The sequence below is a fragment of the Montipora capricornis genome, chromosome 2 (genome assembly GCF_036669925.1).
Source record: "Montipora capricornis isolate CH-2021 chromosome 2, ASM3666992v2, whole genome shotgun sequence".
Lineage (NCBI taxonomy): Eukaryota > Metazoa > Cnidaria > Anthozoa > Scleractinia > Acroporidae > Montipora > Montipora capricornis.
The window spans coordinates 45,364,360-45,379,810 of record NC_090884.1 but is presented as its reverse complement, the minus strand read 5'-3'; the positions used below and the strand labels follow the sequence as shown (position 1 = coordinate 45,379,810).

Here is a 15,451-nt window from a genome sequence, read left to right as displayed (position 1 = left end):
GATAGTCTTTCGCAATTACAAAGAAACCAAAGAGCTTCAAGCGATGAAACTTCACGCCCTACTTACCAGCGGTAGAAGCTACGTTGCGCTAAATTTTAGCATGTTAGTGCTGTTTTGCTGTAAGATATTGCAGCTTTGCAAAAAGTGTCCGGAAATAGGGCAACTAACTGTAACGTCACTCCCTACCGTCCCAAGTTTTCATCTAAGTGTGGACAAGTGACGAGAAAACGTGCTCTAATTGGTTGCAAAAGTGACAAGTTTTATCCTCAATCATTCGAAGTTCTACTACGAAAATCACCGAACTGTGGAACGGGCTCAAATTTTTATATCGTCGCCACACCCACTTTTTGTTGCTGCCCCGCCCATTTTCGTCGAAGAATGCAGTTGGTAGTTAAAGTAACAAACTGAGCCTTACCGGGGTGGCAGACCGTGGTTTTGTCAACCGCAAAATTTCTTTATTCCCCTGGGTCCCGACATGACTGCATTGTCTCAGTCAGGTCCAATCACAGTCACACCTCCTTCGTGTTGACAAACTTCAAAAACACATTCGCGGAGCGAAAGTGTTGAAAGATGCGAGAATGAAAGCCGTAGCAAACAAACTTTTGCGCATTCATGCCGCTTTTATTAGTTAATAGCACTTGTACGTAGTAGGCTGTTCGCAATCGTAACTGTCTTTATCAAGCCGTCAAGGAATTAATATTAATTATGCAAATAAATTTTTTATTTCCCCGTGGGGTTTCCCGACTCGACTGTTTCTCTCAGATGCTAATAATTAAATTTCACTGGCTTTAGTAAGTCCAGCCACAAAATATTCGAAGCACAGTATCCTACGAGAACAAAATTTATTTTTATGTTAATTCCTTGAAGCCTGAGTCAATGCAGGCCCCAGGGGAATAAAAAAATTTGCGGTTGACAAACTGTGGGAACAAATTTTATTTGCATAATTAATATTAATTCCTTGACGGCTTGATAAAGACAGTTACGATTGCGAACAGCCTACTACGTACAAGTGCTATGAATGCGCATGAATGCGCAAAAGCTTGTTTACTACTGCTTTCATTCTCGCATCTTTCAACGCTTTTGCTCCGCGAATGTGTTTTTGAAGTTTGTCAACACGAAGGATGTGTGACTGTGATTGGACCTGACTGAGACAATGCAGTTATGTCGGGACCCAGGGGAATAAAGAAATTTTGCGGTTGACAAAACCACGGTCTGCCATCCCGGTAAGGCTCAGTTTGTTACTTTAAGTACCAACTGAATTCTTCGACGAAAATGGGCGGGGCAGCAACAAAAAGTGGGTGTGGCGACGATATAAAAATTTGAGCCCATTCCAGAGTTCGGTGATTTTCGTAGTAGAGATGGGGCCCGTACACACTAGGCTGACAAAATTTGTTTGGCTCAACCAAAAATCTCAAAAAAAAATTGTATCCGGAATATTTTCAATTTGCTTATCGTGACCGCACTTAAAAACTTTTTCTTTAGATCATGCTGTGTAAATTATAGTTTTCACGCCTGACAAAAATTTGTCCTGCTTCGGACGGCGCCTCTGAAGTTCGGTAAGACTTGACAAAATTTGGTGGAATAAAAGATCACCGTGCGCACTTGTATCACGGAAATTATAACAGACTTTTTCCCAAGATAAACGAAAAAAATGCCTAGTGCGTACGGGCTCATGCTCTTGCTAGTTTTCCTAGAATGGCGGCAACACTGGACATCAGGGTCGATCTCTTAGGGCCGATGTATACGGTACGACTTTGTCGCATGCGACAACGGCTTACGACAGGCCCACGACATGATTTACAATTGTTGTGTACGACAGAAAATATGTCGTAGCACTTTAAAACATGTTTTAAAACGCTGCGACAATCGATGGTAATTCTCCCAGTAATCCGATCAAATTTAAAAACATGTCTTCTAAACTCTTAAATTCGTCTTGATAAATGTTATGTAACATCCTACGCCTGATCCAACCTCGTTCCCAGGGTCTCCATTGTCGTTAAAAAAGGAGACCCTAGCTTGAATATTGATACGTTAAACCCCGTCCACACGAAAACAATCTTTTTGAGATAATTTTTATTTGCTCGTGTAGAAGAAATTTGGCCAATTCTTATTTGGGAAATGTATTTGCTGAAAAGCTGGTATTTTAGCTCTTATGTGACAAATAAAAGTTGTCAAATACGAAAAATTGCTTGTGTAGACAAATTCCCCCCTCATAGTGAGACAACGACCAGGCAACCTCGCCTTGTTTCTGCTTTATATCTGCTTTCCAAAGGCATTGCTGACCCACTTGACTGCGAATTGGCAACAACTATAAACCCTTTACATAAATGGCACCCAAATTTGAATAAAAATACTTGATACATCGTTAGCCTGACATTCATGAGAAAAATCCTTTGTCTTGAAACATAAACACGAGGCTAAGGATGTATCAAGTATTTAAATTTGGGCGCCATTTATGCAAAGGGTCTATTATTCGTTTCTTCATGACTTAAAAAAAATAGGCTCGCATTGCGTACGTGTGGTACTGCGGTGACAATACTCAATGCGTTATTCCATAACTGTCAACTGAGCTGCGTTTTGTTTTCCAGGAGATTCAAGTTATCCTTGCGTAATATGTAGCTCTAATAGTGCACAATAATGCTTTGGTATCGTAAATCATTATAGTGCTATGGTAGATGTCTTAGGTAAATAGCTCCTGAGAAGACATGTAGTTACAAGTAAAATACTAAACCCAGAAAGATATAAAAAAAAATAGAAGGGAATCAAGAAATATTGGCTTCGACGCAGACATGCGCCTCTGACAGCTTTCACGACAAAAGTTTATTGAAATTAATCCCTGTCCAGCGGGGTTAGTATCTGGATGGGCGACCTTTAAATATACGACTCGTTGTCAGAAACACATTCTCGTACCCAGAGCTGCGATCCTCTTGGCCAGCGCCACGGATCGATCCGTGGCGCTGGCTAAGAGGATCACAGCTCTGGGTACGAGCATGTCAGAAACATAACACCGAAAATTCTATTTTAAAGCTCAAAAATGCCAATTAAGCAAGGTACAGATTTTGCTGGCCTGCTTTATGAAAAACAAATATTGATACAAAAGTGAAAAGATATTGATACACAGTTTTTAAGAAGAGCAGAAGAAAGTTTTTGCGAAATGCCGATCGAGAATTAAGAAAATTGGCATCGGCAACAAAATTGGCGACATGAAAACAACATAAATTTCGTGCCGCGAATATAAACAGATACCATCAGCGAAAAACATTTTGGGAGATTTTTGCTAAGTTTTGGCTGCACAAATAAATCACAAAATCGAAAGTGACATAGATTTCAGCGGCCACCTGTGGTCAAGTTAATACCTTGCGTGCTACTACTAACTCAAGAAACAAAAGATACATCTGTGACAAAATGGCGGCAAGACGCCGGGTTTTTGTTGTTGTTAGATAATTTTTTTTGTCTTTCACGGGTTATAAAGTTCGACAAGAAATGCTCAAATTCATCACAAAGATCACAATCGTTTTGAATAACTCTCGAAGTTGACCATTGTTTCTGCAAAGTCAAAAATTCCCTCTCCTAGAAGAGGTAATTTATCACCAGGTAATTCTATCGTTCTGAAAATAGAAGCTGCTTTGTTATTCATCTGCGTCACAAATTCCTGCCGATTTTGGGTCTCATCTGTTAAAATTCTTCCAACAGACCTGGGCCCAGTTGTTCAAAAGCCGATTAACGCTAATTCCAGATTAAAAATTAACCAAGGAGTTCATTTCTCTACTCACAAATGCTTTTCAACGCTGATATCCGGCAAAATTTTACATTAGAGGAGGTCAATCTTGAAAAACAAAAATAAGCAAAAGAAACTTTCACCAAAAAATTGAAAACATGAAACAAAAGTTTACGCTAATCCTGGATTAAGTTAATCGGCTTTCGAACAACCGTGCCCTGTTTATTTTCGTGATTCATGCACGCGCTGCGGGCCTATTTGCCACCACGGACTTACACTCACTCACTCACTCACTCACTCACTCACTCACTGTTACAACCCGGTGAAAGTGCACTACCACAAAAATTGCTTGTGTGGTAGGGGCTTTAATAAGCAACCCTCAGATTGGAGTACGAGGACGTCTACGAGTACTTAATAGTATTAAATGTCAATTCTGAGCACGCGCATTTCGGAGAATTTTGTTCTTTAAACGTACTGCGCATGCCCAGTACAGAAACTCGTACTCACTCGTAGTTTTTCTCGTATTCCAATCTGAACGTCGATAATAATGTTGTTCCTGAAAAGCCCCTTAATAGTCTATGAAGCTTGCATGTATGTAATGTCATGTGTGAACCCAATAAAAGGCAACATTTCAATCTCCCAATCTGATTGCCTCACATACTCTTCCAACAAATGGACTTTTTAGCTTCAAATTTCACGCTTCAGTTACAACATGAGGATGTTTTCTGTTGGAAACCTCAAACCCCCACTCAAGTTCCATAACATCGGGTTTCTCTCACCGAGGTCCTCCGAGTAGACAAGCCTCCCTTGTCACTGTCCCTTGTCACTTGTCAGTGTTTACTGACGTCATCTTTGGGGTTTCCGGTTTGACGCAATCCTTCTTTCCGCTTGGTTGCTTTTTCTATTCCGTGAGAAATATTTTGTATGATTTGTTCGTCAGTAAATGTTTTTGAATATTCATGAGGCTTGACTTAATTCAACGATGCGAAAGGGCAAGGTTTTTATAAGGTCTCTAAGAGCTTTGGGGTAAACGCTTTTCGAATGAATAGCTGATAATGTCTGACTTAGAAGACATCGAGGATATATTTGAGGTAGGTATAAAGCGTAACTATTCTTAAGTTTGCAAAAACGTAATCCTTACTTGTTCTTAAGTTAGTTTATTTGCTATCAACTCTGGATAGAATTATTTTGTTTTCCATGATTTATAATTATAGTAAAACCTGACCATACTGGACGCAAACCAATGTGCTTCTGTGTATATGGTTGTGCGAACGTGCATGTACCCGGTTACAATGCCGCTAGAATCTTTCATTCATTCGTAAAAAGCTGTCAGAGAACTTATATTGCTGATTTTTTCTTCATGGTAGGTAGTTAAAATGTTCTTGGCTATAGCTTGAAAATTAAACATGAAATGATGACAAAATTAATGAGATTCATTTTATTAGGGATGGCTGGAAAAACCGACTGAGGATACAGAAACCAGAAACAAGGGATGGTTGAAAAAGTCATTCACCAAAAAATGGAAGAAGGGATATTATGTGTTACGGAAATATTGTGCAGGAAATCAACCATTCATTCAGTGGTTTGACAAAGAGGATGGCTGGAGACGACAAATGCCTCGTGGAACATTAGAATTGTTTCCAAGGTATAAAGTGTTTAAAAGGGCTGAACAAAAGGCAAAACAATACGTGTTTGAGATCAGCACTGATGCAGAATCAATGATACTGGCTGCAGAAAGTGAGACCATATTGGATCTGTGGGTCATACAACTACAAATGCAGACTCTGATGAATCCACGAATAGCAGGTTTGTTTGTATTGCTTTGTCTGTGGCCAGGGTCAACTGAAAACAGTAACAGAATCTGGCCAGTCAACACCGTTAGCAAAGAAGAAACTTTTTCAGCGTGCTACGTCTTCCCCTGGCATTTCAATCTTTTTTAAATGACAGCTATAGTGAACACTATTTTACCTGGATAGATTAGAGCAGTGAATTCTATTGGCACACCCAACATCTAGTACTTGTATTATGTGGATGCTGTGGTAAGAATTTTCAATACCAATGATATTGGTAAATTACACTACTTTGTTAATAATTAAATTGACTCTCAATTTTCATTGTAGGTGAAGTTTTTCGGGTCAAAGGTAGCGGCAGTCGTCAAATGCAGCGAATAGGAGCAAGGGATCAACAGTGTCTACTACATATTTCCAGATGGGGTCTGACATTGGCACTGGAGCGTACAAGAGCTGTTTTGGCTCAGTGGCCATTGACTACAATCCGCAGTTATGAGGCTCTGGATGCCAATGAGTTTGTATTTGAAGCAGGAAGAGCTTCTCCAATGGGGGAGGGAAAGTTCATTTTTTTTACACACAATGGTGATGATAACAAGATTTTTGATGTTATAGACAATTTTGCCTCTGCCAGACTAAGGAGAAATCAGGGTTCTCATACTCCTGGAGCCTCAAGTGAATTAACTCAAGATGATATTGACAGGGCTTATGATCAGCTGAGGTTTAGCTTGCAGCCAACCTCAGGTATGAATAAAACTATTACTGAAAAAATAGTGAGTAAAGAAGAACATGTATATACAGAGAGAATTACATGAAGAAGAACCAATATCATTCTTTAATCATCTACCTCTCTTTTACAATTCACCTCTCTCTTTATCTAGCTTTTGCAAAGAATTTCCTGAAAAATTACTGTGTGTACATGCTATAACATTTCTCTAAAATGAGGTCTTCTTCAATTTTGATCTCTCTGTCAAGAACTCTCAGGCCTGGGCTGCACTGCACACAAGAAGGATAAAATTTTTATTGTTATATAGCTGCGTTTTTTCCTCCAACAGTACACACTTTCATCGGTTACTTCAAGGTCACATGACATCTAACAATAAAACTGGTTCCTGCCAAAAGTCTCTGAGCGGGCAACAGTGCAAAATCTATGATGTCCTAGGGTAACAGTGCACTGTTACCCACGAATGTTGACTGACTACCGCCGTTCCTGTTGTTGTTGCATGTTTTTCTTTTTGTGCTATATAAGAAATCAATGACTGGTCCCTCAGGAAACACCCGTACGAAACCAGCAGATCTGTTTTTAGTCTGCGACAGATCTGCCAGGAGATCTGTAGCAGATCTGGGGGTTGTTTGCAGGTCATCTACAGATTATCTACAGATCATTTGTAGAATGTCTGTAGAATATTTGCAGACTGTCTGCAGAATATCTGTAAAATGTCTGCAGACCTTGACTGCAATACATTTGTCGAATCTGCAGACCTTCTGCAGACAGAACAAAGGACAAAAATAAATATCTTTTCCAAGAAAAGTCGGACCAGATCAACTCAGATCGCTCACCTCAGATCGAGTGAAAAACGATTTTGTAAACCAAAACTATTCGATATTCAACCCGATTCCACCAAGGTTATTTTAAAGATCAGGGCTAGGGTGATTTCTCGACGCCTTATCAACTTGATGCGGTCCAACTTGTGTTCTTGTCTGTAAAGCACTCACCATAAACTTTGTACCCTTTCTTCCTTCTTGCCAATCGACCATTGCTTCCCAACCCTCATTCAGCAACATCTCCATGTATTTTTAGAGTAGCTATGACGTCATTTTGACGATCCTCAGTCCAAAATACCACCGCAAATCAATCTTTTGGATCAGCCGTGGATCTAAATTTGCCTTGTTTGCATGCTAATGTTTGAAAGTGACACAAACTGATTCCCATTTTTTTCATTGGATGTTCAGGAGTAGCCAGTGTCAAGTATCATCATGAGAATAACTGATTAAGTTTCAAGATCTGTGAAGTTTCTATCATAGAAGATATTTATTCTGCTTTTGAACAGGCACACATTTCTTGTCTCCTTAAGTTGTTTCACTTCTGACTTATGAAGCTGGTATACGGTATACAGGTTAGACGTCAAGACATTTCAGCGCGTTTTTAACGAAAATATAAAAAGGAAAATTAACAGCAAATAATTATATCTTCATTTGAACTTATTGGTTTTAGTATTTAAGACTCTCCGATTCGCCTAACATTGACAATTTTGGGGGAAAGAATTTGCAACAATGGTATTATATATATCTTTCTTTTAATCTAATACCTTTTTTACAAATTGATTCTGCAGACGATGTGTGGACATCAAATCAAGAGTCCGGAATATGTTGCAGATTACGTACAGACTTAAAAGATCATCTGTAGATCTGCTTTTGATCTGTTTCTCGTCTGCAGCTCAAAATCGTTGCAGATGCCCGAGGCCCCACATCTGCACAGACTGAAAACAGATTCTGTAGACGAAAAATTGGTCTGCTGTTAATCTGTTTTTGCGTAAACAGGTAGACCTGCTACAGATCTGCTGCAGATCTGCTGGTTTCGTATGGGCTGAGTTATTTTTGTTTCCCTAGAATTTCAGTGTTTCCCTTGGCTGCGCCTCGGGGAAACATTGAGATTCTTGGGAAACAAAATTAACTGTTTCCTGAGGGACCAGTCATTAAGTGTTTAATGTTTCCAGGATGACAACTTTGAATGGAGTTGTAAATGACCTGACACTGATTATATAAAGAGTCCGGAATTTGGATTAACATAAGAGTGTCTGTGTTAAACAGTTACCATAAACCATACATCTTAAATGAGCCAATTTCATTAAGTTTGACAAACATTGCTTTTACTTGAAAATAGGGATGAAGGCATTTTAGATTGCTTTAAAAAACATTGATGTAAATATTGCTATCAATTTTTAACTTCTCGCTGGATTTTATGTTTTGAAATAAACTGATGATTAACATCGGCGGAAGTGAGATGAATGCTCTTATCAATTTCTACTTTTTGTTGCTTACATGTAGTTCCACCATTTCATCGAGATGTTCCAACAAGAAACATAAACCAGTCTGCTTCACAGGCGATTGATGCTAGCAACTCAATGCAAGGGATGTACAATCACTTAGGTAGATCTGACAGCATTGGTAGTGCCCACAGCTTAGGGGCTACGTCATTCAATTCAGAATCAAATATCAGCTATAACCGTCTGGACAGACTTCCAAGTTGGGGTTCTCATGCATCATATCAGGCTCAACACGGAGAGCAGTACAATATACTGACTGCGGTACCATCAGAACGCAATATACAGGAGGGGAGCTATGATCGATTGGCACGCTCACCAAGTGCTACCAGCCACACCCTGTCGCGGTCTGTGGTAAGTGGTGGTCAACCGTGACAGAGCCATTTGAAATAAATCTGTAACCTCAACCAGTACTGTGCAAAAGTAAGTTGACAGTCTATTTTGAGTCTCAATTCTCAACTCGAACCTTGATCCTCTATTCTCACGAGGATCGCGGATTGAGGAAAGACAATTGATTCCTTCGACTCGATTTTCGACTCGAAGGAATAAAGAATTTAATGAGCTGGTTGCTTGACTGATTCCTCGATAGACTAATAGTACAAATGCAACTGGGAATACGAATTAAAGAAAAGCCTGCCAAAGTTTCTGGGTAGGGCCTTAATGTGTGTGAAACCTGGAGAGAGTATAAACAGTCATTCTCCCCAAGTTTTGCCAAGACATTTTCCAAGGTGCGACCATCCTTCAGATAAAAGTGCGAGTATGAGTTTTATTGAGCGCATGCAATAAGTTTGGAAGTTGAAATTTTCTTAAGTGCAATCAATGATCTTAGATCTCTACAATCTTTTTAGAAACTGAAGTGTTAATCGATCGTGGGGCAAACCCCATCCACTTTGAAGGTGGAAAATGTCATTTGATTGTGGGGTGAACTTGGTCCACTTTGAAGGCTACCATTGACCTTGGATATCTCCAATCTTTTCATAAACTAAAACGTGAATCAATTGTGGGGCAAACTAGTTCGATCCGCTTTGGAGGCAACCATTGACCTTAAATATCTACAATCATTTTAGAAATTAAAGTGTTATTCGATTGTGGGGCGAACTTAGCTGTATTCTGTATTTGGAGGTGAAACATGCCAACAATTAGGAGATTGTTACCAAATTTTCCAGGTCGGTGAGTGGGTTTTCTGGTCAGCTCATGATATGATGATGTCATTCACCGGAAGGAACATTTCACTTCCTTAGCAATGTGAGAAAAACTGTCTGTGGGCCCTTAAGGCGGCTAATTTGGTAAAGTGTGAAACCACCATAATCTGATGGAACAGCTTTTGCTACATGTTTTTCATCCTGTGATGATACCATTCTCGGTTCGCTCGCTTGTTGTTTTCAACAGGCCTTCTGATAGGGTGCGATTAAAAAATGCAAATTATGCGATTTTTTCAGGGCAGATTGTGCGATTAGAAAGGCCAATTATGCGATAAATAATGTAAATTATGCGATTTTTTCCTCATCAATTTTAAGCTTGTTTTATAAGGTTTCAGGTTAAGAAAAACACTTTTTTGCTGCCCTAAAGACATTTTGAATACAAAGGAACAGTAATTACCGGTATTTATCTCGATCGACATGAGTTGGGATAAATAAAAAATATGCGGTCTTCTACACTACCGGTGCACCACGTTAAAAGTTGAAAGGACACAGCTAACATGCCAAATGAATGATCAAGTTGCTTGTCAACCACGAACTTCCGAAGATGGTCAATCACAATAGGGCCATACCCCCAATTATACGAGAGAAAATAAGCCATGGATTTCTCTGGCCGCCGGCTTACAGAAGACTCGAATGTTAACCCCGTATAAATGGTACAAAATCTACGTTCACGTCTTCTTCAAGCCGCGGCTTATATTGACCTGGGAATATATATTCGTATAAATAGTTCCTTTTGCATATTTTGTACACCGTGGCCAGAGTAAGCCGCGGCTTATTTTCTCTCGTATAAAAGGCCCTAATATTGCACGACGAGAAAAACATCAGTCCATCGTCCACGTGGAGCGTACCTGTGATCAAGTACTTGTAATTCTTGCTCGATCGTGAGCTGTCAGATTGGGCGGAAGGTGGGAACTTCCTTCTTCGTCGAAGAAAAAGCGAGCGTTTTCACAACAAACTTATCCATGAGTAAGTTTTTATCAGTTTTCAACGAAAGAAACTACATTTTGCCGAAAAACTTACAACTTCGCTTATTTTTCACAAATCTCTTCTCTAGGCAACTGTGTCATTTCAGTGGTGTATATATAAGGGTGTGTTTGTGTTGCACCAATAGAAGGAGACTCGTACCAGGTCCCCGACATGAAAAATAAAGCCTTGAACTTCGAATGTTTACGAAATCGAAGGTGACAAAGGTTTTTTAGCCTTTTTCTAAGATAAATCATCTTAAAAATGGCGTATTTACTCGGGAATTTCTAAGAAACGTATTGATTTATGTTTCATTTTATGAATTTTGTGCGTCCCTTTCTGAATGTTTACGAAATCGAAGGTGACAAAGGTTTTTTAGCCTTTTTCCAAGATAAATCATCTTAAAAATGGCGTATTTACTCAGGAATTTCTAAGAAACGTATTGATTTATGTTTCATTTTATGAATTTTGTGCGTCCTTTTCTGAATTATGCGTTTTTTCGTGAATTGTGCGATCGGATGCGATTTGAGGTCGATTGTGCGAAATCGCACCATCGCGTAATATCAGAAGGCCTGTTTCAAAGAATGAAACCTGATACAGGTGAACAAGTCTACTGTAGCACTGAGATTTGACCATCAATATAATTTTTCATCAGATCATTGCATTTTAGAAGAGATGTAAAAATATGAGAATCCTTGCATTACTTGGTTGGGCGCGCGATATGCAAATATTTCTCTATGTTTACATAGGAAGTTCACAATAATTTCCATTGCGCGGTAAAGCTCACTATTTTGCTTTTATATTTTAATCCACGACATAAGCTGCTATCTCATTTTCTTATTAAACAGTTCCTTTTGTTATTTAATCCAGGAGTAATGCTTTCGCGAAAGTTGAATTGAGTGTGAATAATTGACAATGTTTTGCATTGGTGATTTTGCGAGAATTGAGTGTCAAGTTTGATGTAAAGCCTTGATTTATATCGATCCTTGATTCTGGTGAGAATCGAGTCGAGACTGTCAACTTACTTTTGCTTGGTGTTGTAAAAAGTTATTAAGTTCTTTGATAGGCCTAAGAAGACATCTTGTGATACATTGCAATGTGAAATGAAAGTTGGAAAGGTCATCACAGTTACATGTAGTTTAGCAACTTACATGTAAGCAATAGACCATATTTGTATTCTCAGTATTGGACTGGAACAAGCTTTCAATGGAGGCTGATGTGGGGGAATATACTTAAAAAGTATTTGCATCCCCTCATTAGCCTCCATTGCAAGCTATTTCCAGTCCAATACTGAGAATAATTTTATGAATAATATGGTCTGTTGCAGAGGAAGCTGGAAAAAAAACAGGCTTGAACAAGATTTTAACCCATGCATGACCCTGTGACTGTGCTGCACTAGCTTGACCAAACAAGCAGTAATCAAGCCTGTTGGGAGCTAAAAAGTAATGTGTGCCAGAAATATTCAAAAACGTTTTTTCCTTCACCTCATATGTGATGAACGAACGAGAGTAAGTATTCCACTGACTGCTGCGTCAGGTGGTACTGGACTGTGGAAGGCTTACCATGTCTCCCCCTCATTGTATGTGGACATGTGCGTCTAGCATGACTCTATCAGGCGCCTATAAACCCCAAGCTCATATGGTCTGTTGCAGAGGAAGCTGGAAAAAAAAAACAGGCTTGAACAAGATTTTAACCCATGCATGACCCTGTGACTGTGCTGCACTAGCTCTACCAAACGAGCAGTAATCAAGCCTGTTGGGAGCTAAAAAGTAATGTGTGCCAGAAATATTCAAAAACGTTTTTTTCTTCACCTCATATGTGATGAACGAACGAGAGTAAGTATTCCACTGACTGCTGCGTCAGGTGGTACTGGACTGTGGAAGGCTTACCATGTCTCCCCCTCATTGTATGTGGACATGTGCGTCTAGCATGACTCTATCAGGTGCCTATAAACCCCAAGCTCATCTTGCCAATGAGTTTAACATTATTCTGAAAAGTCACATGGAGATGTCAATACGGTACATCAGTCCCAAGAGTTTCCAATGGCTCATCCAGGGAAGACATGTAAGACATAAATTTTATTACATGGCCCTGAGGACAAAAATGCTAACTTAGATTTAAGAAGAAATAATTACACTTCTAAAAAAGCACACATGAGACATGGCAAAGGTGTAGAAATATTGGACATACAAGCTTGAACAACTGGAGCAGGAGGTTAAAATGTTGGATTATAATAATTATAAAGTACTTCAGTCTTTGAATAGGATCTTGTTAGAGCACAAGATTTCATACTGACGTATATTGAACTTGAAAAACATGAGTCAAAGCTTAAAGTACAGCTCATAAAGTTAATATGTAAAAGGACAGAAATTGTAGCAAGTGTGCAGTTGCTACTCCAGCTTGAAATGAATAATTATTGTTTTAACCATAAAAGATGTGCTATTTTTGGGAAAGTTAGAATGCTAAAATATTTTGAGATTTTAGGGCTATAATAGTTTTTCCTCAAACTTACAACATCCACTATTCTACTTGTTAGACTGACCCTGTGGCCTGATACGTCTTGTGGTGTTTACAGGACGCGAGATGGTCAACAGAAGACGAGCTCAAGGAGTTACCGCCAAGACCATTAAAATTGAAACTCAACATACCCATGGATGACACTGGAATAATAAAACATAGAAATGATTTGACAAGTAGTGATGAATATCCTCAAGAAAAGAATAATCTGAAATCATCGGGAGAACCAGATGGTTTACCTGCCACACCTCAGGAACTTGTTTATTTGGAAGATAACGAGGAAAAAGGCGGAAGCATCTCCAGGAAGGAAAAGAGACTTTCTGTGGTTGGTTCACCCAATTTTCTGTGTTTGAATTTACCTCATTCGTCAAGTGTTGAGGTTTTGCCTTACCTGTATGCTCAAGTTGATCTCAGTAAAAAGAGGAAAAACAAGCAGTTGGCAGAAACAATGCCAGACTCTGGTCTTGTTCATACAAGAAGAAAGAGCAAGAGCTCAGACAGTGTCTTAAGTAAATCTCCAAGAGGCTCACCAACTTTTTCTCACTTTGCAACATTTTCGGCATCAGGTGCTGGCGCCACTGGATGTGATTATGCAATGTGTGTGATACCACCGCAAAAGCCTCGCTCAGAAAGTGTAGCACAATGCAGCATTGTAAGCTCTCCTGAAGTGGATGAAAAGGAAGCTGAGTTTATCACTATGTTGCCAGAATTACCTGCCAAGAAAGGCTTGTATGGTGGGAAACAAGCTTTGGAAAGAACACTATCAGAGATGTCGCATGTCACAAAAAATGGGCAGAGTCAGCAGCAGTGATCATTAAAAGTGATTCATCTTCTTTTTGCTAATTGGCAGGCCATTTGTTAGTCACTGATATCTTCTAGCTACAACGGTCAAAATTATGGCAAATATAGCAACAAATAAAGAGCATCTATATGACCTCTATTTCAGGTCAAGTGAAGAGCATCATCCTATACATGTATGTCCTCTATTTCAGGTCAAGTGAAGAACATGAAATTACAAGAATAGGCAGTGGATCAGTTGAGGCAAAATTTTATCCACTTTTCATCTAGAAGGAATTTTGATTAATTTTGGTATTTTTTATTTAATTTGTGCAAACAGTGTAACTGTAAGAGAGAGTCACTGACAATGACATTAATAATTGTTTTGAGAATTTATTTCTTAATTCTCAAAAAATAATTTTTTTGGAGATAGTTATCATTTTTCATTACGGTAAATTTTAACATTAAAACAGACTCTCAAGTTATTACCAAAAACAACATTGAACTGAGGTGGAATTGCTGTGCTGTCTGAGAACTTGAACTTTATTTATACACATAACATTGATGAGCATTACTGCTTGTTACTGAAATGTATGTGTCTAAAATAAGCCAATATTATTATAACTAAAATAATTATTCTTGTTAATAATTATTATACTAAAAATATAGAAATATGCAATGTATTTGGAAAAAGGGAAAAATAGCCACTACAAAATTAAGTATATTAATTAATCTCCCAGAATAAAACAGTGGGAAATTAAGCACAAAAGGTGTATCTACAATAAGACCTCAAATTAGGAAAGCAACTATAGCTAGCATCTTGAGAGCATTTAAGTTAAATGTGAATGATAAAATTAATGGCGTCCTTCCTGTCTTATAAATGTGTCTTAAGTATTTTTATGTAGGTTAATAATAATATTATTATTGTTTTGGCTGCATAATTTCCATTGAAGCTGCTGGCTGTGACGTTACATGTATTGCAGCCTTTTTGATTAGGAAACCAACTTGAGTGTCCGATAAAATGGCCCACATGATGCAGGACAGTGAGAGTTGAAAACACTGACTCCCAGTCCATGGACTTCGTAGGGACTACCCTGACGTACTACCGTAAAATAGACTAACTCTAAAAAAAAAAAACATTTTGAATGAGAACTATTGAAAGATAGAACTGAATAATTTGACTGGATACTTGCATTGCATTTTTTTCATCTGCATGGCCACATGCGACTATAATTCTGGGATTGCAATGGTCTCACTTCACCCATGTGAAGTAATTGGCCATCACAATAGACCAATTTCAATCTATTAAAATTCATGTTGTGAATCTGAAAGACGTTCTCTGGTTAAAAATTGGTTAAAAATTATAAGCTTTCGGCTATCTATCTATAGCCTTTAACGAATGAAATATAAGAAGCACGAATTAAAATATATACGAAAAGGGGT

General features: G+C 38.6%; 1 protein-coding gene across 1 annotated transcript; it reads left to right on the top strand.

Moving 5' to 3' along the window:
• The first annotated feature begins 4,577 nt into the window (after positions 1–4,577).
• LOC138023873 (uncharacterized) lies at positions 4,578–14,889 on the top strand. The gene is made up of 5 exons (XM_068870964.1): positions 4,578–4,809; positions 5,164–5,524; positions 5,839–6,249; positions 8,554–8,903; positions 13,290–14,889. Exons 1-5 carry the CDS (start codon positions 4,774–4,776, stop codon positions 14,040–14,042), a joined length of 1,911 nt encoding a protein of 636 aa, XP_068727065.1. The 5' UTR covers positions 4,578–4,773; the 3' UTR covers positions 14,043–14,889.
• Positions 14,890–15,451: the final 562 nt, after the last annotated feature.

What these genes read in the sequence shown, in the direction of transcription:
- LOC138023873 (XM_068870964.1), top strand. Translation starts at nt 4,774, where the DNA reads ATGTCTGACTTAGAAGACATCGAGGATATATTTGAG. An exon ending in GATGAATCCACGAATAGCAG is followed by an intron (nt 5,525 to 5,838) that starts GTTTGTTTGTAT and finishes TTTTCATTGTAG; the next exon opens with GTGAAGTTTTTCGGGTCAAA. An exon ending in TAGCTTGCAGCCAACCTCAG is followed by an intron (nt 6,250 to 8,553) that starts GTATGAATAAAA and finishes GCTTACATGTAG; the next exon opens with TTCCACCATTTCATCGAGAT.